This window comes from Falco naumanni, chromosome 4, assembly GCF_017639655.2.
Source record: "Falco naumanni isolate bFalNau1 chromosome 4, bFalNau1.pat, whole genome shotgun sequence".
Lineage (NCBI taxonomy): Eukaryota > Metazoa > Chordata > Aves > Falconiformes > Falconidae > Falco > Falco naumanni.
Window position 1 is genome coordinate 112,781,584 of NC_054057.1, and position 22,005 is coordinate 112,803,588.

Consider the following 22,005-nt stretch of genomic DNA (forward strand, 5'->3'; position numbering starts at 1 on the left):
GAAGGGCTTTGGCCACCCAGATCTCAGTCCCCTTCATGCTCATTTCACTCTGTTGAAGACGTATGGGTTGTTATTAGTGAACAAAAGACCAAAAATGTTGTTTGGCAGTTATGACATATTCTTGTCATACTGATCCCAAGTACTGACACTTTTGTGGTAATCGCTTCCCCCTGTATTCATTTAGTCTTCAGTCTCCTAGAGACAAGATCTTTTGATTCACAACAAAGTGATTTTTAGAGATGACCGCCCCATAAATTCAATTAATAGAGTGTGTGCCCATGCCTCAGCCCCTCTTGTCCCACAGCCCAGGATACTGGGTTAAATGAACACCCATCAGTGCTTCAAGCTAAGGTGATTAATAGTGAGCTGTGACAGCTGAAGAACAAACACATTTGCTTCTCTCATCCTGACTATATCTCCACTACTCCTGCAGACAGCTGGGAAGAGCAATCCCTAAATTTCTCTCTTCTACCTAGCATGAACTAACAGAGCCTGACTGTCAGAAACCTCAGCTGCTTAAGTACCATAAAAGCAAAGAAGTTTGTTTGTGAAGTCTCAATGAAGACTAGTAGAGCGGCATTGTCCAGTAACACAGGCATCTATGGTACCATGAGCACTGACAAAAGCTCACCTGTGGCAGTTTGCACAACAGACTCAGAGCAATTGCCCCAGAGCCACAGCCAATCTCCAGTATCACAGGATGAGAGACAGGAACTTGGAAGCAGAGACCTGAATTCTTCTCACATTTCCGAGATTCTTCCTCCACAACTAAAGAGACAAGATCCTAACAAAAAAACAACCAATTAAAAAAAAATTCTAATGGAGTCATTTTTACTCACACCTTTGCAGTCTGAGGACTGGAGTTCAAATTTCTTCACTCTGTAGCCCAATTAAATTTATTTTTGTGGCTAATTTTTAAAACACAGATGTCAGCAATGGAACTGACATACTAGAAGTCAGTTCGGTCTCATCTCCCCCACAGAGTGCTTTTGATTATTAACCAAATCCTCAGGATAAAATTTCCCACAGATCCTCTGAAATCTTCTAGCACTGTTGGGAAAAACAATAACCAAACAGCTGGAGCACATTATCTTCTGAAACACCATTTTATTTACTCCAAAATTCCAGCTTTCAGAATTTGTAAGCTTCAAAATTTAAGATTTCTACACTGTCTCAGTGTGGTATGTAATCTGGAGACAGGGGTACAGCTTCTAGCAGCATCTAAACGAATAATCCAACCTGCAGATGAAAAGCAAAGGCAAAGAATTACTGAATGATCCAAATGAGTAGGTCCCTACATGGATTTCATATTTTGGACTCCTGCTACATTTTGTTGGTACAAAGGCACTTGGAAAATATTTCCATCCATGCTCCTGGATGCATATGCATCTGCCATTGCTGCCTCCTCCTTCCCACCAATCTCCTTTTTAAATCCCTTTGAAATTTCATGTAAAATCCAACATAGCAGGAGAGGTAGTTGGAAGGTTTGTGAAAATGAGTGACTAGCTACAACAGAAAGCACACATGAGCCTCCCTCAGACTGCAGCATGAACTTCTCTTGCTATTCACTGGAGAAAACTTATGAACGCCTTGAGTGCATCAGCAGCTTCAGCAGGTGCTCCCAACTCCTTGCAATCCTTGCACTTTCATGGCACAGCAGCACAGAAACAAGGCCTTCCTGCCCAAGGCGCTCCTATGATGGCTACGTTATTTCACTTGAGAGGTCTGCTCTTGGATCTCTCCTGTAAATCCAGGAAGCTTAACAAAATTTATAAAGAATAATTTGCTTTATTTTGCCAACAGGTAAAAACCAAAAGGAAAATTACTGGCCTTCTATGTTTACAAGGAATCTTGCACGGTTTTTGGCATAAGCAGGAATACTTAAAAAGCAACACATCCTGGCAGGCAGGTCAGCTTCTCTTTAGTAAGCAACGGCCTCTTCCAGGAGCCTAAAATGGGCAGGCTTGTACACAACGGCATAAGCCCTTCCTTGGATACATCACCTGCATTGGGGTGCAGTGTAGTAAGTGCCTTGTGCAAAGCCGTAGTTTTTATGAAGATATTTGTTGCTGTTGCTTGTCCTTCATGCTTGGCCAATTTGCATCTGCAGTAAGGAGGGAGGGAGGGATGGAGGATGCAAACAGGTGTAAAAATGAAGCATTAGGACAGATGAGCTTCAGTGAAACATCCCTGGTGGCAGAGAACATGGGACATGAGCTGTTTTGTCAGACAGTATTTTCTGAGGTTTCCCACTAGACATGAACTGTTTTTAAACACAAGAAAGAACTGTGCCCCTACATGCAAGAACACCCCCACTGCTTAGAGAACAGAAGTGAAGCTTGCACTACTTCACAGTCTGGGATAGAGAAAGAGGCATATTTCAACATTGTTCACGCCTTGCAAATCGAGCAGCTTCGAACCACCCCATTTTAACGGAACCCTTTGCCTGTTGATTCTTCCTGCTCGAAGAGCCTGAAAGCGTAAGTAAAAAGGAGATATTTGATTGATTTGAATGTATAAACTCTCCATATTTCTCATAGTAACATAACTTCTACTTCAGATCAGCTTTTCTGAGCCTTTGCCATTTTCAGCTCAGCAGTGCTAGGCTTTGCTGCTTTTCCAGTAGCCTGGCTCTGCCAACAACAGCCTTTTGGGAGCCACTGGCTCCTCAGCTTTCTTCAGGCCCCTTTTCACAGCCTTTTGGGACCTTCAGGGGCTTCTTAGGAATAAGCACCTTTAACTGTTTTCATTGGTTTTTTTCCTCAAATCTTCTGCTGTTGCAGCTGGAGCGAGTCAGAGATGCCTGTGCCTTTGCCCACCAGGCAAGGACAACAGCCTCTGTGCTCCTCCAGACTGTGCCCTCTGCCTTCCACCGCCTCCAGCGCTCCTCAGCAATGAGCTCTGCGTGCTCATACCCAAATGCCCAAAACGGAAGGAGCAGCAGCCCGCAGGCTGGAGGGCACCATTCCGAGAGGCCTCTCTCAGAGACGTGTCTTCTCTGCAAAGTGGAGTTCGGTGACTGATGCCCAAGGCAGCCTCCGCCGGCTGTCAGGAGCCACACTGTGATGCCATACCCTGGTTACCATGTGTTATCGGCACTGCACTCATAAGGCAGTTCTGCTAACAGCCTTCAAAATCACATATTCCTTGCTGCTGCTCTGGGATTCCTTTCCTAGACAATTACAGAGGAAACCATTCTTACAGGCTCCCAACAGGACTGTGGGAAACCATTAGAGGACTAACAGCACTTAGATAGCAACAGGGAAAAACACACACCTTATCTACCCACTTATGTACAAAAATAGCTTTTGCCTTTCAGCTAACAGCTCCAGATGAACCAGTTTGAAAACACTTCTGCAGTGGAGACAGCCAGATTGTAACTGCAGCTGGTTTGGGGAAGCAGGTGCTGATGAGTCCAAGACCACAGAGGAAGAGCCACCCAAAAAATTCTGCTCAGTCACTAAATCACTCTTTGAAATACCAGTCATTTCTGGTCAGTTAAAGATATTTCCAGGAAATCTCTACAATAACTCAGAACCATCTGTCTCCAGGGCTGATCACAGAGTAGCACAAGTTACTGATTACAGATGTCCAAATGTAACTTCCACACAGCAGAACTACTGTCACCATTTCTTAACTTCCTTAAAGTTTATCATTAGTAATTTCAAGCTTAGAGTTTCTAAAGGAACTTCTACTTTACACATTCCACAGTGAAAGTATTTTTAGAGTGCTTGCGAAAGCTTGTATTCAAATATGACTGATTTCAGTTTTTACCACATGTATATTATAAGCAGGATACTGGCTTTGTATCCTGCTTCTTGACTCTTGGTTATTTCATATACTTTTTATGGAGGCAAAGGCTAATTCTCTCATAAAACATTTACCATAATAGTTCAAAATTAAAAGACATAAAAATAATGTGACAACCTAAAGAAACTACATCCTTTCCCAGACATTAGTACCTCACTAAAATAAAAATAAAAATCAATAATTATGAAAGTAAATTCTTTTATGAAATAAATTTGATTGGCAAGCAAAACAGGTGTATTGTAACTGGAAAATCAGGAAAAAATTACAAGAATAGATTATTTGATGTCAATTTAAATTTGCAAGTATGTGCATATTACAAGCACGAAGTAAAGACAAAACAGAACACACTGGAATAAGACGTTTTGTAATTCTGCATTAACTGGCTGTGATACCATGGTTCTTTTCTTTGCTTACAGTTTTCATGTGAAAACCACATCTCCCCAGCATCTGCAAGACAATGAGAAAAACCCGGCAACCACGATACAGAGTATGTCCAGTTAGACCCTTGCCATTGCCACCAGGTTTCATTTTCAGAAATCGTGAATGATTAAGTTATCCAAAATTGTTTTGAAACAGTGTTCTTCAGATTCTTCTCAGTATTTTTCATCTTTCAGCAAGCAATCTAACCAAAATCTGCACTCCTCCAAGCACACCATAATCTCCAAGATGTCACCATTGAAAACTGATAAATTAAAGCACTTTGCAGAACATAGCAGAACCACTTTCAAATCTCATCTTGGGAGATGAAGTATTTCTGGCCATGCGTTACAGTGTTCATACAAAGACTACAAAATACCCTGCAAGACAGACATCCCCCTATCTCTGTACAAGAATCTGAGTAGAGCCACAGCTGGGGAAGAGCCACAAAGAGGCAGAAAGTGCTAAAAAAAGATGCCAGTCCCAGACACAAAGAAAGTGGGACAACAGCAGATGGACAAAGGCTGTGTGGTCTTTATTGCGCAGGGTACCTCATGTCTTCTCTAACTGAACAGATTCAGAGTGCAAACACCTGCTAATGCCACCATTGCTAAAAGCCATCTTAACCATCAGTTTGATCACCAGCTCTAAAGGTTAACAGATGAAAATTACAAAAGTTCCACTGGGAAATAAGAGAAAACACTTTGGCATCCTAGGTAATTAACCTTTGGAATATGTTGGGTAAATTCTCCACAATCTGGCACTCTAAACTGAAACGGCAGGCTGTTCAAAAGGGCTTACTTTCACTCATACCATTTATAGGATTCAATACATCAGAGAGAGGAATGCCCTTTCTACAGAAAACCAGTACTTTGGATAAAACAAAGATGACAATCAGCATATCTTCGTATTTTCTAAATCCAGGAAAATTAGTCAGCTTGCTCAGGTGCCTTGTCCCTGCAACATGCTGAGCACTTCAGTACAATTAACACATTTATCCTCACAACTCCCATTTTCCAGATGAACTACTGTAAAAAGTGACTATGCCAAACTCATGAAGGAGGACTACAGCAGAGCAGAGTATTGAACCCAGTGCTCCAGAAGCCTCATCCACACCTTTCCAATGATACCATTTAAGATTGCGGGAACAGGTCCCCCAGACTCCAGCTAGGAAGAGGCAGGTCTACAGCCACGCAAAGGCAACTGACCTCCTGCAGAAAAGTCGCAGATTCCCACATCATCTAAATGAACAGTGCTTGGCTACTCTTGAATTACCTTTTTGTTTTTACTCTTCTAGATAAAAAGCTGTAAATGTTTTAAAAAAATATCCAAAGTGCTGTATTAAGGAGCAAGTAAAATCATAAATTAAAAAAATATCTTAGAAATATGACCTGATTCCGTATTTGCCCACAACATGCTAACCACTGGGTAGGACAAATGCTCAACTGTGAAGTTATTAAAATTCAAGTTATCGCTTACAGCATGAATCTTTATTATCAGTAACAAAGCAGTTACTACACTAAAAAACCTGCTAACCAGTGCTACAGGTACTGGCAGAACTACTTTTATCCTGGAGTCTGGTGTACGCATACATGGGTGTAAGTGTGATATTTGTGTCAGAGTGGAGAAATGGAACATTTTGAAGATCTTTTTTCCCTTAGTCTGTGCAAGAAATTCTATCCCCCAGCAAAAGCCAGTTTTGGAAAGAATGGAGGGAATGAATGGCAAATGGACAAAACCAGAAACTAAAATCCTCTCTTTGCAACGGTAGCAAAGTGGAAAGGAAGGAGGGTCCTGGACATGGCTTGGGTAGCCCCCAAAACAGAGCTGCTGACATCTGTGTGCAGGGGCAGACTGCACATTTCATTCAATAGATGGGTGTACCGATATGTTCAAGCAGCTGAGAGGAAGAGCTAGAAGTCACATGGAAAGGTGAGCTCAGCAGCTACTGCTGCTGCCCCTTGGAGCAAATCCTATGTATGGCTAAAACTGCCCCCCAGCTGTCCTCTCCCCTGCAGCTTGCAGGATTGCCATGCCCCTTGCCCCTTTCCAGGGTGCACCAGCAATGCCAGTGTCCCCAGGACCTTTTTGTCGTCTGTTACAGGCAGACAACACAATGGGGCCATAGACTAGACTTAGGAACGGGGCCAGCTCACAGCTCTGCAGTTACTAGCATGATTAATTCCCAATCTCTCTACCTGTTGCAAACTCCTCTTGCACGGCAATAATCAATGAACTTCCCCTTCTCTCCCATTTTACAGGATTTTGTGCAAATAAATATTCAAGAGGATGTTAAGAGCACGAGCCACCTCTGAAACCTGTGCATTCACGAGGGTGGTAAGCTAGGCAAGAAGCAAAGCATCTGGAAGGGTTTTTACATTGCACTGGGCTGGAAGTGATGCAGGTATCAAGATGGGTTTTCAGGGACCTACATTCTTATTGCTTAGCACAAAATGAGTGGGGAAAGGTATCTAGACCCTCTATGTCTTAGTCAGAAGTGAATTTAAAAATCCATAGGAAAAAATGCAGGACATACTTGGGAGGGAGAAGGATATCTGGTCCTGACTAACAAAGAACGACCTTCCAAGGACTAGAAGAGTCCTATTATCTGGAGTTCCATATACAGGGCAGACAAATATTTGCCTCCCATGCTACTTAATTTCCAGCACTCAGAGGTTCTCAAGCTTTTGTCTCTTAGCCAAGCCACTCATAGCCTGCTCTCACCTTGCAATTCCAGGAAGTCTTGCTTCACTGCCAAATTCACCCTAAGTTCATGCTGTCATTTATTTGGTGTGTGTGTGTCCCCATCCCCGTCCCCTGTTTCCCCCCCCCTCCCCCCCTGCCATCTTTGCTGCTGAGTGAAACAAATGCAAAACTTTGTGAACACCTCCAGCTTCCCATGAGCCTCCACCCACAGCTCCTGTTCCCCAGACAGCCCCTCCAGTACGCATTCATGTTCTGACAGGTTCTTGGTATTACCTCCACCGCCCTGCAGCCAGGTCTCTAGTTCACTGCATTTCTTGGAACCACAGCTGCACAAAGAAAGCATGAGGACAGTGTCTGCCAGCACCCAAACCACAAGCTCCACAGCTGCGCAGCTCCAACCGGCAGACAGCGCAAGGTCAGGCAGCTTTCAGCACCAAGGCAGTCACGGGGAAACAGCAGAGATTCGTGCTGCTCAGTGGTGGCTACAGAGCTGTGCAGAAGCCCAGAGTTAAAGCAATCAAGTGCTACAGTCCAACAAAACAGCGAGTGACCTATCTGATGTTTCTGTGATTAAAAGTACAAGGCTAAGAAAAACAGATGAGTGGAGGAATGGGAAAGGCAAGGGTGGAGGTCACAAATTCACACTGTGTTCCCGAGAAGCACCTTTTTTTGTGCTCTCAGTAAAGCAGGGAAGACAAGGTTCCAGGGGTACGAGACAGGGCAGCAAGAGGCTCTAACCTCCCAGGTTAGCAAACAGGACAAGGAAAGCAAAAGACACATGGAAATCCGAGTAACCTTCTCTCTGCTCTTGCACACTTCCTGGGAATGTTTTACTTATGTGCTTTCCAGAAACTTCTGTTCTCAGAATACAGGACTTTCCATAGAGCCTGATCTGATATTAACCAAATCACCCCTCCTCTCCTGTTTGTCCACTTGGCTGCCAATCAGCACATAACAAAATACCAGGAAGCCAAGAAAAACCTGACTCTATGGCAATGGCCCTAGAAGATCATTGCCACATCCCATTCTTCCAAAAGCAAGCCACCAAGCCAGCCCAGTGCTTAGTGGGCAGGCAGGCTATAGCATTTTTGTCGTGGGCTCTTCTGCCTGACACCACAGTGGGAAAGAGAAAATGTTGCAAAAAGCCCATGAAACTCCCCCCTATACACGTACAGAAAGCAAAACACCAGAGTAACTCCAGAAGGGGCCACTGTTCCTGAAATAAAATGTGGCTTTAGGCAGGAGCAATAAAGAAGTGAAGGCATACCTGATACTGAGGAAGCGGTTTGGCTTCTCCATCATACAGTAGAAGAAGCTCCTGATGTGTCCTGGCACACACCAAGCGCTGCTTCATCTGTTGGAGAAGAGGCTGTGACAGCACCCAGAAACAACTTTACCAAAAGGCAGTAAACTTTGCAACTCATATGTGCTAATGCCCAAGAGAAATTACCACAGTTGTCATGTCTAAATTTAGCCATGCCCAGGAGGTGTGAGTAGAATGGATCAAAGTCACTGTAAAGTGGCCGCACCACAGGTCTCGCACACAGACCTCCCTAGGCACATCTCCGCAGAAGGAAGGCATTTTCTTCCTCTGCAGACAGTGGTATTGACCACTGCCAGACACAGCATCTGTCCAGATGCACTGGTCCAGCTTGCTAATCTCCAGCTCTGAAATTCCAGTTACTTAGATGTTTGAAAGAAGCTGATTTTTCCCTCTGTTCATATGGGAAACCCCTTGAGTCCCATCCCTCCTGTTACAGCCATTCTATAGTTTGTTCTTCTCCAGTTCTAGTCCTAACTTCTGCCCAAACTGCTCATGAGCTAAGCTACTCAGCTGAAACACATAAACAGGGACTCTCTTTCAATTAGAAAAGGGAGATTAAAAACCTGAAGACTTCATAGAGTTCTTTTAGGGCCAAAAAATTAAAGGCATTAACAACATGGAGATCTGTGAGAACATATTAGGAAAGTCTACATAAGTTTACCTGGGGAACAGGTTTGTGCATGACTTAAAAGAAAGCTGTTGCTCTCTGCACCTTCAGCACAGATTTTAGCTTTAAATTTACATTTTTGAGCCTGTCCTGGAAATTGCCAACTTTGAAGTAATCCTCTGCACAAGCCCAGCCTTTTTTTCTTGCAGAGGAAGCCAGGAGAAGCTACTGCCATAGTTCATCTTGGCCAGTTAACCAGGAAATGGAGGAAGAAACAGGATGGTTCCTTCTGAACAAGAAATCTGTTCCTGGGAAAACATCCTATCCTGATTTTAAAAGCAGCCAGCAACAGACTCATGCTAAACTGTTTCAGTAATTAATTACACTCCTGTTAAAGATGGGCAGCTTCTCTTCTGGCCTACATTTATAGTGCTTGTTATACACTTGTCTATGAAACCAAAGAGACTTCTGTTACCAAATTTCTGCTCCCTGTCCCACATAATTAACCCCTAAGCTTGTCTTTGATGAGCTAAACAGTCTTTCACAATGAGGCAGATTTTTCCAGCTGTTAACGTACCTACTGGTTCCTCTCCAAACCCCGTTTTCCATCTCTTTCTCAACCAGTCAGTAACATAACTGGACATAGTATTTTTGCAACTATTCCACTACTGCAGTACACAGATTATTTAATCCTGCTACTTGTATTTGGCGATCACCTGTTAAAACATGCAAGGATCACATTAGCCTGCTGGACAGCCCACTGAAAATGGGTGTTCATGGTCAGCCAATATCTGTAAGAGCCCCAAATCTTCCTCCAAGCTCTTGTGGTAGCAGAAGCCCCTCAGCCACAAGGCACAGGCTACATTATTTTTTCTCTGCACGTAGGACCCTAGTAAACATTTGTGCCTAGCTCAAAGGACAATCCCAACTGTTCTGCAGCAACAACAGGCTCCTTTCAAAATTCCCATTCTTCAGCTTCTGTGTAACAGCCCACTTTCAGAAAATATTGTTTTCTTCCAACATACTGATAAAATATTGGCTATCATATGGACAAAATCTGATCTGTGTGAAGCCATAACAGCAATGCTCCAACTTTAGCACATTTGTTTACAGCTACATTTTAGCAGACAGCAGTTAATTTTTGACGTATCAAATAATGTCCTATTGCATTTACATTCAGTATACCTTATAGGAGTCTATATATATTTCAAAAAAGGACCTTAAGCTACATACAAGATAGGACACCATTACCCTTTTCATTCCCCAAATTGGGAAGCCAGTGACACAGAAAGGAGAAGCAGCCTTCCTTTGAAGAGACGACTGGTCAGAGGCAAAACCATGGGGAAAAAAAAAGGCAATCTCCTGACCTCTGATCAATAGCTGTACTTACTAGACAGTGTGACCTTTTGACCGTTCTGAAAAGTAGCCATCTGTGGCAATTAAATTAGGGAAATGAAAGACCATTCTGCATCAAAAGCTTCCTCTTGGCACTGATTAAACAGAAAACATGTACACTGGTTTGACATAAAGCACTGGAGAAAGGCCCCACCTTGCAATCTGTATATTTGCATATATCTGTCAGGAAACAAAAATCCTCCCCTCTCTGTGTACTTGACTGTCTTGAAAGTTAATGATTATGTTTAGCTACAAGTAAGGTTTAACTCATGAAAGGTTTCTCCGAGCAAATCTTTGACTATTCCATACAGAACACCGCAACACAATGACTGCCATTCAGCTGACAGATACAAGTAAACAGCAATGGTTTCTGCATATTGAGCATGTTTCATCATGAGAAAGAAACAATCTATCTTGGGAAACAAAAGCTTAAAAATCATAGGTGGAAAAACAACTGATTCGAACAGTGACAGGACTAAAATTTACAAATGCTATAGGGAGCACGAATGCTTTGTGTTATGCAGTAAGAAGGAGGCTCCTGTTAAATGAGCAGGCAGTACCAGAAGCAAAGAAAATATTTTTCCCACTTACAATACCAAATTAGAAAGATTCTTTGTCAGATGATGTCATGGAGACTAGACACAGACAGACTCAAAAGAGGATTACACAAATTAATAGAGAACAGATCCATTAGTGATTATGAAGCAGGATGGCCCCAAATCCAGCTTTGGCTAAGAACAGTCCTTAACTGCTGAGCATCCAAGGATCCTTCCATACCTATCTTTTCCCTTGTAATTTTGCCCCCACCATCTGCTATGAGCCCCAATCAGACACAGTACGTTGAACTCAACAGACCAATACAGTCTGACCAAGTCTTCTTTCTTGCTCTCAAGGAGGCTGCAGCTGTGATCTTTTTTGCATGACTACTAAAAAGTGTTCAGCATGGCACAGACTTGCAATTTCTTCCCCTAAGATTTCTCCCCGGTTAAACAGGCATCCTCACCCTACAGTGTCCCTTAGAGGACAATGGACTGTTCTCAGAACACAGACACCACAACAAAGTCAAGACAGGAAAAAAAAAAAAAAAAGTAGATCTGAGCTCCTGCTGAGATCACAACAGGTCAAGGGGGTGGCACCAGGGGACTTATGGGTGGCTTGAAGGTCAGAGGGGATAGTGGGACCATGACAATCCTCCCAAGCAGTTCTGAGCCTCCTCCCAAGAGCCTTCCTCCAGCAAAAGAACCCAACACTACCCACACAGTAGTTGCAAGGAATAAAAGATGACCATTTTTGTTTTCAACTAAACAAATAAGCCTTCATTTTCTTTAAAACACAGCGTCTGAGAGAGGAGGGGCTCAGAGGCATCAGAAACCCTGTAATTAATAGGAAACAGAACTGTTCAGGAGCAACGCGAGCCTAAGCCTGGAGCGCCCTCTGCAGGTACGGGCCCGGAGAGCCGCACACCCCAAAGCACTGCAGGGAAGTCCTGGACCAAACCAAACCTTTCCTCAGTGAAGTCACGGTGAGGCTTCATTTAGCTCTTATTTACCCGGACCAAAAAGGCATTTTGTATCCACACTGGCTGAGTTCTCCTCCTCTTTGTCCTATTTTTCCACTGATCCACAAGGCTGTGGCCCAAGTTTAGAAGGCCCTGTCCTGGGAAAAGGACTTTCTTCTCCATTAATACAGCGACTGAGCAACACTGAGACAGGGGTTCTTTGACGTTACAGTAATAATGACACAACAAAGATAACTCATAAGACTGAGAACATCCCTTAACTTTGACCCAAACACCTCTGCAGTGCAGGAGCCTGGCTCTGGCAGTCACACGAGGAAAGCAGGCGGGACACCGAGTTCTGCAAGCCCTTGCAAACCCACTCAGTGCTTGTAGCAGGGAGGCCAAAGCTTTGCTCACAGAGAGCAAGGTAACTGGAGGAACGTGAGACTGCGGACAGCTTAACAAAACTCTCCTCCAACACAGTATGTCTGTGCTCACAGAAGTATCCACCAGTCCTGTATGCCAAGAAGTTACAACTGAATGGAATCAGTTCTGTTATCCCACTCTCAGAGCTTAAACAGGACCTGCTAGTTTCCTAATTTTGGCTGCCTGTCCCCTCCCCACCCAGATTCCCAAGGAACAGAAGAATAAAGCCAGATGTGCTGAAAAAATATTCCCAAGGGGAGCGAATGGGAGAGGGCTCAGCAACCAGAGAGAACTAAACAGACTACAAAAGGGCAAATTTCACACAGGGCTAAATTAAGCAAAGCGAATTTCTGTCTTTGCATGTCTGTCTTTGTCCCCAGGACTGAAACAATGCTGGTGGATTTTGTCGTACTGTGTTTAACCTCATGACATTACTAATGCATCTGGGAGCAAGAGCCATAACCCTTCTGTCGTAACCATAAAGTGTGTCATAAAGATGGCTCCTCTTCTTTTCAAACGTTGAATCAACAAGCAGGAGCATTTGCAGAAGCTACATAAATATAACTAGGAAGCAAATTTTGCAGCTGCTTGCATATCTGCACTAACAAGTCCATTCAGGGAGTCACATTTACTCAGCCAAGGACAAGATATGCCATGTAGGTTGTGTGTGCGGTCACAGATTGGCAACTTAAACCTGGGACATCAATATTGATAAAAAAATCCTAAAGAACAAGGATTATTTACAGATATCTGGTGAAAAATTTCAGCACTGTTGGTTTTAAGAACACTGCAGACAAATCCTAAACAAAAAAAGAGCAACAGATGCAACTGACTTCAATATTTTTAAAAGGAGATATGTCCACTACAGTTTTATATTCCAGTGAAGTCTGGAAAAATTACTGTGATGAAACACAAGCAAACTCCAACCCAAACACATCACACAAAGCTTTGAGAGATGACCAACCTTTCCTTCCTAGCAGAAAGAAAGGATCTGGACACCAACCCACCTCGTGCAACAGGTTACACACTGTACACGGTTCCTGGAAGCAGCACATGCCTAAAGCAGCATCCTGTGTGGTGCTGCTAAATAGCTGGATCTTGTCTCCATGCTCTTCCTGTCCAAGTAATCTCCCCAGTACCACATCACAAGAAAACTCTCACACGAGCTATCATCATAAACTTCTGGCCTTCCGTAACTAATGAGCTAAAAATGTGCCTTCACAGTAAGTACCGTGACACATCAAATAAAGTTTTCCCAGAGACACAAGGTTTGGATCAAGCTGTTCATGCTACATTTGTGCACCCAGGGTATGTTAAGTGGTTTCAAACACAGTGTGTTACAGAGCACTGCATTTCAGTTTGGGCCAGCAGAGATGCCTTTACCAAAATCATGCATGTGGGTGTAATTAACAGTGTTCTCAGGCATGAGCCACCCTGGCTTCCACTCCACACAATAGTCCTTTGTTTGAAGCCTGGCACTGCATGGAGAGAACTGGAGCGTATCACCAGAGGAAGCCTTGACAGCAGATGTTTTACTTGCAGAACATACAAGTTCTCCCTGGTTTTAATGCTAACGTTGCACCCACAAATTAATGGGGAGCTAGAGGTTGGAAATACTCTCTTGAATCAACTAGAGCAGAAATATTGTTGACAATAACAAAGCTAACCATTGCAGGGCTCCAACTCACAAAACTATTCCTTAGGACCCTATTTCCAAATTTAATCACCACAGAGCGGTCAAATTCAGACACAACAGAGAACTCGCACCTTCTCTGGACACAAGTGTTATCACTATGATTCAGGGCCCAACACACTCTCGATGAGATGCTAATGAATCCCCACCCCAAACCAAGATTCTGGTTCTGAATATTCTTTTATAGGTTAAGATGAGAGGATGTCTAAGTAGTAGTTGTGCCAATTCCGACTAAATTGTCTGGAATAATCATCTCTCCCCTATGGGGAAACGCTGAGCAAGTTGGGCCTGTTCAGCCTGGAGAAGAGAAGGCTGAGAGGGGGTCTTATCAATGTCTACAAATATTTTCAGGGAGAGTGTCAGGAGGACGGGGCCAGGCTCTTTTCAGTGGTACCCAGTGACAGAACAAGGGGCAGTGGGCACAAACTGCAACACAAGAAGTTACTTCTGAATATGAGGAAGAACTTTTGTTTCTTTTGGGGGTGACAAAGCACTGGAACAGGCTGTCCGGAGAGGCTGTGGGGTCTCCTTCTCTGGAGATACTCAAAACAACCCTGGACATGATTCTGTGCAACTTTCTCTTGGTGAACCTGCTTTAGCAGTGGGTTAGACTAGATGATCTCCAGAGGTCCCTTCCAATCCTGACCAGTCTGTGAACACCCTCATGGATTTCAGTAGCACTGTTCTTCAAAGGGCACAACAGAAGCACAGGCTGCCTTTGCCTTTTAACTTTTGTGTAATAAAAGGTGTCAGATGAAGGATTCTGCAGACTGCATCCTCTGTTGAGCTGCTGCTTTCTTCATACATTCCCAATACCATCCCTTCCCCATAAAAACCAAAGGTGGCCTTCCCATCTTTAAAGCTCAGTCCTCGGCATCTCTTCTGACACTGTCAGTAGGGAACATTCTGTCTGAAAGAGCTTCTTCATTCTTTTTACAACATGGGCCCCTACTTACAGAGACCTGAGCAGAGAGGGCTGCCCGCATATTACAATAGTCATCAAGCAGCAGGCAGATGACTGAAGAAATGACTATTAGACTGAAACAGGTTTAAGCTTCTGGGACTCCTAAATGACAAGCTATGGAGATCATTGTAACTCAAACTTCACACAGGCTCCAAAAGAAAACAAATTCTCAGAATTTTTTTTTAAAAAAAACAATCAAACAAAACCAAAACCCCACAACCAACTCAAAACCCTCAAAAAACCTAAAACCTCCTGAGAACTAGTAAACAGAAACCTCCTGGGGACCAGTAAACAGAAAGACTTCCTTGATAAGATGGTCCATGAGCTGAAAGCTAGGCTACTGTCAGGGAAATTGTCACCATGTAGTTCTCAGGCTTTTCTCTAGCAGCAGCAACATTGGGGAAAATGGAGTTTTAACTTGATCGTGGATGGCTGTCCTTTACATTCTTACAACTGACATTTATATTTAATTCCAGCCCAGGTCAGAACTTACCCTTCAGTTTCCAGTCTTTGTCCAGAAGCCACTGTGGAGCCATCAGACAGGCAGTAGGTGCCATTTCCTACCAGCCCGCACTGTTTTAGTCTGCACGTGGACAAACAAGCTCTCTGGAGTCCATCACCATTTTCCAGTAGCAGCTTTCTACTACTGCAGGATTTTGCTAACAATCTTTGGACAACTTCTGAGATTATTACCCTTTTATCAAAGTACTAAGCCACTGGGATACAGCAGTATGGGTTTTGAACTTCTAGGAGTCATTACTATATTAGAAATAAGGAAAGAAAGCCAAGTCCTTCCATTAATGAAGATGGATGTCTGTGTAATTAAGCGATATGCTAGCTTGCAACATCTCTCGCTCTGAGCCAGGAGGCGAAGTTCAACAGCATTGGTTCCAGTTCACAAGCTTAGAATCCCCCTCTGTTCTAAAAGAAGTGATCTGACCTACTCATCACTACAATCTCACGATACACAGGGCACCTTCACAGCAATGCGATGTAATTTACAGATTCAAGCCTGCCCCTTCCTGGTTCCCCACATTCATACCTCTGTTTCAGGCCGAGGAATAAATACTGGGGGTCTCATCTTCAGAGTCAGGTCCTGAAAGTCCCACTCACCAAGAACATACTGCACCGGCATTCTGTGGCAGGCAAAAAGCAAGCACGAACACTTTAGGACTACACTCTGTAACACAGAACAGCTCTCAATACCATGCTTACCTCATTACTAACCACATAACCCTTAGGGTGAGCACCTAGACACCACCACGGCTCTCAGCTTCATGTGCAACACACACGTGCACTCTAAGGGAGCTGCGGGAGCTCCATTCCCACAGGAGTTTGTTATAAAGTGCTGGACTCTGGGAACTACAGGCCAGTCAGCCTCACCTTGATACTGGGGAAAGTGATGGATCAAGTTGTTTCCAAACATACCAAGTACAAGAAGGTGACTGGGAGTAGTCAGCATGGATTTATAAAGGGGAAATCTTTCCTGACCGGCCTGACAGCCACTCGTGACACAATGACTAGCTCAGTGCATGAGAGAATAATCTGTTTATCTTGACTTTCCTAAGGGTTTTCATACTGTCTCACCTAACATCATCATATACAAGCTGATGATATATGGACTAGATAAACGAAGTAGACTGAAAACTGAGGACTATGTTCAGCAGCACAAAGTCCAGCTGAAGGCCAGTCACTACTGGAGCACCCCTGGAGTCAACAGTGGGGCCAATACAGCATAACACTTTCATTAATAATCTTGATGAAGGGACAGGGAGCACCCTTGGCATGTCTGCAGGTGACAGAAAATTAAGAGGAGTTGTTAATAGACCAGATGGATGTGCTACTTTTCAGAGGGACCTCAGGAGGCTGGAAAAATGTGCTGACAGGAACCTCATACAATTCAGCACAGTAATGTGAAGTCTTATAAACTGAGGAGGAATAACCCCATGCACCAGTATGGGCTGGGGGCCAAACAGCTGGACAGTGGCCCTGCAGAGAAGGCCCTGGGGATCGGGTGGACATGCTGACCATGAGCCAGCAACGTGCCCTTGCAACAAAGGCAGTCAATGGCTTCTTGGGCTGCATTAGGCAGAGCGTTGCCAGACGGTCGAGGGAGGGGATCCTTCCCCTCTATTCAGTGCTGGTAGGAAATATCTGGGGTGCTGGGCTCCAAGTATAGGAGAGACATGGACATACTGGAGTAAGTCCAGTAAATGGTCATTAAGATGATTAAGGGATTGGAGCACCTGACATACAAGGAGAGAGACTGGGACAGTTTAGCCTTGAGAAGGGAAGGCTCAGGCAGGGGTGAGGGGGGAGGGACAGGGGAAGGAAATCTCAACAAGAACAACATGTATCTGGTGAGATGGAGTAAAGACGGCAGAGCCTGACTTTCTTCAGTGATGTCTAGTGAAAAGACAGGCAAAGGGCACAGACTGAAATACAGAAAAGTCCATTCAAACCTAATAATCACCAGCACCTCCCCCCACCTGTTATTTTTTTCTCCATTCCAAACACCGTGAGGGTAGCCAGCCACTGAAACAGGCTGTCCAGAGAGGTTGTATAGTATCTGTCTTTGGATATATTAAGAACCAAATTGGGCATGACCCTCAACAACTTGCTCTAGCTGATCCTGCTATGAGCAGGGGTGGTGGACTAGACTTCCAAAGCTCCCAGTCAGCATTCATGATTCCATGACTCTGTGAAGTTTGAGGCCACAATTTCAGCTGCTGTGAGGCACCATATCTGCTGTTTCTACAAGAAGAAGTGAGGTATCTGTTGCAATCTTAACAGCACTTAAGTCAGAGCAATTTGCAAGTCAGACAGCCCTGGGAATTTTGCATTTCTGCTCCTAACACAAGAATCCAGAGCAGCAGGAAAATTTCAGTGAAGACACTGAAATCCTGCAAACAGTAGCCACTGCTAACACTCTGCCTCCCTGAGAAACCTTCACATCCTATTCTGTGTAAGTCGTGGCAAGATTAACCCACACAGCAAAACAAGGATCCACATCATAACCACACTCTTGTAAACAAGCAGAAGGATGCCACCTCCAAATGTATTCTGAAGCATCTCTCATCCTTCTAAATGATCCAAGTTCCTGAATATTTCCTCTCCCCACACACTACTCCCCAGGTCCACCTTGATTACAGGTAGCTCCTTCACACCAAACCCATCCAAGTTTTGCGCTAAGAGAACCCCTCACACAGAGTAAGCAAATGGAGGCCAAATGGAGACCAAAGCTTCATCAGCCATGGATACCTCTAAACACCAGGGAAACCCTTCTGCAGACAAAGCCTAGAAAGAAAAGCACAGCAACACCACAGACCAGTATACGACTGGCAGCTGAAGAGGGCGCTGAATCAGACAGAAGGGACCAAGGCTAAATTTTGTTAGCACAGAAGGTCTTAATGAAAATGTACTCAACTCAGAGCCAATACTGCCAATTTCCTACTCCTCTCTTCTCCCAGACAGACAGGTGGTTTGCTACCTGACAGCAACAGCAAGTGCCCATCCCTTGAGCCACCATGAGAGACAAACACAATACTGTTACTTGAACACATCAGCTGCTAACTGTCTTCTGCCTTCCCTCTTCCACTGGTCTTCTGGCTGCGTTAAGACTGAAGGAAAACCCTCCAAAGGAATGACTGTAAGAGAATGCTCCTACCTTTCTAGTCGCTTGTTGCTCAGCTGCTGGATTTGCTCCTGCTGCGCTGCTGTAAGTGGAGTATGCAGGCTTTTCGAATTCAAGCTCTGAAACTGAAAGACAAGGTCACTTTAAAAACTGCCTACTTGTGCCACTTGAGTGTCCTCTGCACCCTCCCAAGGGCATCCTCCAGGGAGACCCCGTATGCTGACAAACACGTATGCCTGGCACTGTTGGAAACCACAAATGATTAGGAGAACCTATTGGCATGTTTAAAAACAGACCTAGACAACTGTTCTGCTACTTTTCAGGGCTCAGAATAAGTTGTAAGATTAAGAATCATTCCACCAAGCAAGTCAGGGTACAGCGTGGGCATATATGTCATGGGTCATATTTCAGTCTCTGCAGAAGAGGGCATTTAAGAGACCCCAGGGTGTTCTGCTGGCATTAATAAACCATGCCTCACTGCCATCTAAGGAAGGAAAAGTTGCTCTACTTCCTGTGAGATAAAAAGAAAGGTAAGGGATTCAAGCAAAGTGACAAAGTGAGAAGCACACGCAGACCTTGTTCTTTTCCTATTACTTAACTGTTTTTGCTCCCAGGGCAAATGACACAATATATTCACTGGATTCACGTGCTTCAGGGATCCCATTTGTCTCGAACACCTTCTGCCAGTAGTTCACCACATCAGTGGCAGTCACAAACCCAGGTCTTGTGCTGCAGTTCTGCCTCAGAGATGACTGCTTTGGACTGAGAATAGGACCTTGACTTTGACTCAATCTCCCTGGCACGCACTGAGGTGCAAGACCCAGCAACCTCCTGAGCAGTGGGTGGGTGAGGTATCGCATTGTGGCAAAATCAGTTCCTGGCTTCAACATGTGTTCCTTGTTGCCATCAGCTAATTTAGTCAGTGCTGAGACTCACAGGCCAATGTTGTGAAGCACCAGCTGACCACAGTCAGTAGATCCTCCTCAGGGCAGTAAGAAAACGGCACTAGTTTGCAGCTCTTCTGGTCTAAAAAAAGAGACAAGAGTACAGCCTGAATCCCTCGGCCTGGCAAATCGCAGGTTCCCCTGACAGAACGCAGACTGCTTGCCCTAATCCCAGTCCACAGGTACAAAACCCATTACTTGCACCCTAAGAGTAAAAAAGGATTACCCCAAGAAAAGACTTGGGTGACAGCTAACCAGCTCTGCCGCTGCAATACATTTCTCTGCAGAGCTGCCCATCTCCACAGGCCAGAGCTACCAGGAGGCCAGTCTGGGCCCATGGCAGGGCAGAAGCGAATGCGCCTACACACAGGCACAACACTCCCACCTGTTCCTGGTCCCAGAAAGCCACAAACAGGCCAGCCTCCAGCTCCAGCACTTGGTGCTCTATCCCATGAGTGGGTCACCCTGGTTCCCTGAAGGAAGGCTTTCAGTCTCTCCTGGATTCTTTCCTTTACTCCCCTCTCTGGTCATAAACCACAAGTCCTAGGTTAGTGGGTGGGCTCACAGAAGCCCTTGACTCCATAGGTCAAGGATCTTCCCCACTGTGACCATCCCTGGAGAGCAGACAAGGGGCCACAGAGCCAGTGCTGAACTGTTAAGAGCAGAGGAAGGCGAAAAGCTCACAGGGCACAACTAAAGGGAAGAGAAACACTTGAAAGATACAAAGACCAGAAAAGGCAAACCCTGCCAAAGGGAGGTCAGTCTCTTAAAGGAGAGAACAAGCAGAGCCAGACAGAGAAGGAAGACTAGATGCCTGCAGGAGACAAAGTAGATGAAACTTTACAAAACAGCTGCTGTGTATCACACTTGGAACTGTGAGAGACAAACAGAACACCAACCCCACTTTCCTGCTGTGATCCGCTAGAAAGAAGGGCGCCCCCCCCTCCTGACTCACAGTCCCTGGGAGCCATTGTGGGTTTCCCTGAGCACCCATTCCCAGTCCTCTATGGACAGCTGGTTTTCATCACTATCTCAGAGAGGCCACAACCTCCCCTCCTCCAATTCCTCCAGAAAACAACCACACAAACAAATAAATACCTCCCCCAAGCTGCAGGCAACACCCAGGGTGGATGCTGCCCTGGAGGAATGCTGCTGCAGGGAGATCTGGGGAGGCTGGGTCAGCTCCCACCTTGGCAGATGCCGGCACTGAACCACTGCAGCAGCCCTGGACCCTGTTGCATGGGACACCCACACAAGCAGCTGCATGGGGCCTGCCCTGCTCTTTCTGCAGTGAAACTGGAAAGAGTCAGGCCTCCACTGTCCTCCTTTGCAAAATCAAACCAGAGCCCTGGGAAGCAACAAAGGGAATACCCTGCAGCAAAGATCCCCAGATTGGCTTACCTGCTACCTCCTGGCAAAGGGGCAGGTGCTCCAATAGCCTAAGGATCCCCTTCATATCAACTTTGTTACCCCCAGCAGATAGATAAGCAGCCCCTATAAGGCCTTGCCTTTATGTTACACATAAGCAGTCTGACAACTATAGTCTTTACCAGAGCAGCTCCCCACTCCAAGGCCCCGTTTTGATGATACTGCCACAAGAGGAACACTAAAGGTTAAAAACATTAACCGTTACTGTTGTTAGGGAGTCAGATAAGACCTTAATTGGCCACGACTGGAACAATGCTGCCACTACTGTCACAATCAATAAAGCCCAGCTGCGGACGCAAGGTCCCTGCCAAGAACAGTGACTGTGTGCCACTTCTCAGTGCAAATACCTGTGGGCACACAGGTAGCGAACACATATTCTTTCCCCCCTGCAGGTCTGTGGTTTGGTCCATTTGACCCACAGTTCCCCATTCACTTAGTCCAACACGTGCCCTGGAGCCGCCGAAAGGCACGGCCCGCCCGGCGCCCGGCACCGGCCCCACGCTCCTCGTCCCGCCCGCAGGCTCGGGCAGGAGCTGGCGCTGCGCTGCACGAGCCGACACCATCCGCCACTAGGGCGGCGGGCGGCGGCACCGGGACAGCGGGCACAGCCTCGCCGGCCGCACCAGGGGGGCAGCGGGCACCAGCCCCCCACTCGCCAGCCGGGCGGCTGCCCGCCCACGCCTCAGTTCCACTGACTGGGCGTCTCTGCGGCGGTAACCAGCCCCACAGCCCACCGCCGGCACCGCAGCCCGGCCTTCCTTCAAGCCACCCCCCAGCCTTCCCTGCAGACGCAATACCCGGCCGCGGCGGGCGGCCCACCTGGCCTGCACCACGCCACGGGGCCCCTTCACCTGCGGGGGGGCGGCGGGTCCGGGGGCCCCTCAGAGGCGAGCGCGCCCGCACAGCGACGTCTCACCTCATGGCTACCGCCACCGGCCGAGCTAGAGACACGGCCGGGGCCGAGGGAAGCGACCTCCCGCCCCGCAGCCTGCGGTGGGGGCTCGAGGAAGGGCTGTGGGGAACACGGCCGAGACGCTCCCACCACTCACTGAGCACTGAGCGCATGAGTGACAGGCGCAGTGGCCAACTGCGAGCCGAGCCCTGCGGGGGCCGGCGAATCGCCTGGGGCGCGGCGGGGCGGGGCGGGGCGGGCGGCCGA

At 45.9% G+C, this 22,005-nt stretch overlaps 1 protein-coding gene across 4 annotated transcripts in view; it reads right to left on the reverse strand.

Annotated features, from left to right (window-relative positions):
• Window positions 1-21,904, reverse strand: part of HEMK1 (HemK methyltransferase family member 1) — a 34,634-nt gene extending 12,730 nt beyond the window's left edge. For 2 of the 4 annotated variants that reach the window (XM_040591022.1, XM_040591019.1), the window contains exons 1-5: window positions 21,763-21,904; window positions 19,074-19,500; window positions 18,508-18,599; window positions 15,883-15,976; window positions 632-784 (exon numbers count right to left, since the gene is read on the reverse strand). In XM_040591022.1, coding sequence (XP_040446956.1) covers window positions 632-784; window positions 15,883-15,976; window positions 18,508-18,599; window positions 19,074-19,364 — 630 coding nt within the window. In that variant the 5' untranslated portion in view covers window positions 19,365-19,500; window positions 21,763-21,904. Of the gene's footprint in view, window positions 1-631; window positions 785-15,882; window positions 15,977-18,507; window positions 18,600-19,073; window positions 19,501-21,665 lie in introns of all 4 variants that reach the window. The other 2 variants (XM_040591020.1, XM_040591021.1) reach the window with 2 other exon arrangements.
• Between the last annotated feature and the right edge of the window lie 101 nt (window positions 21,905-22,005).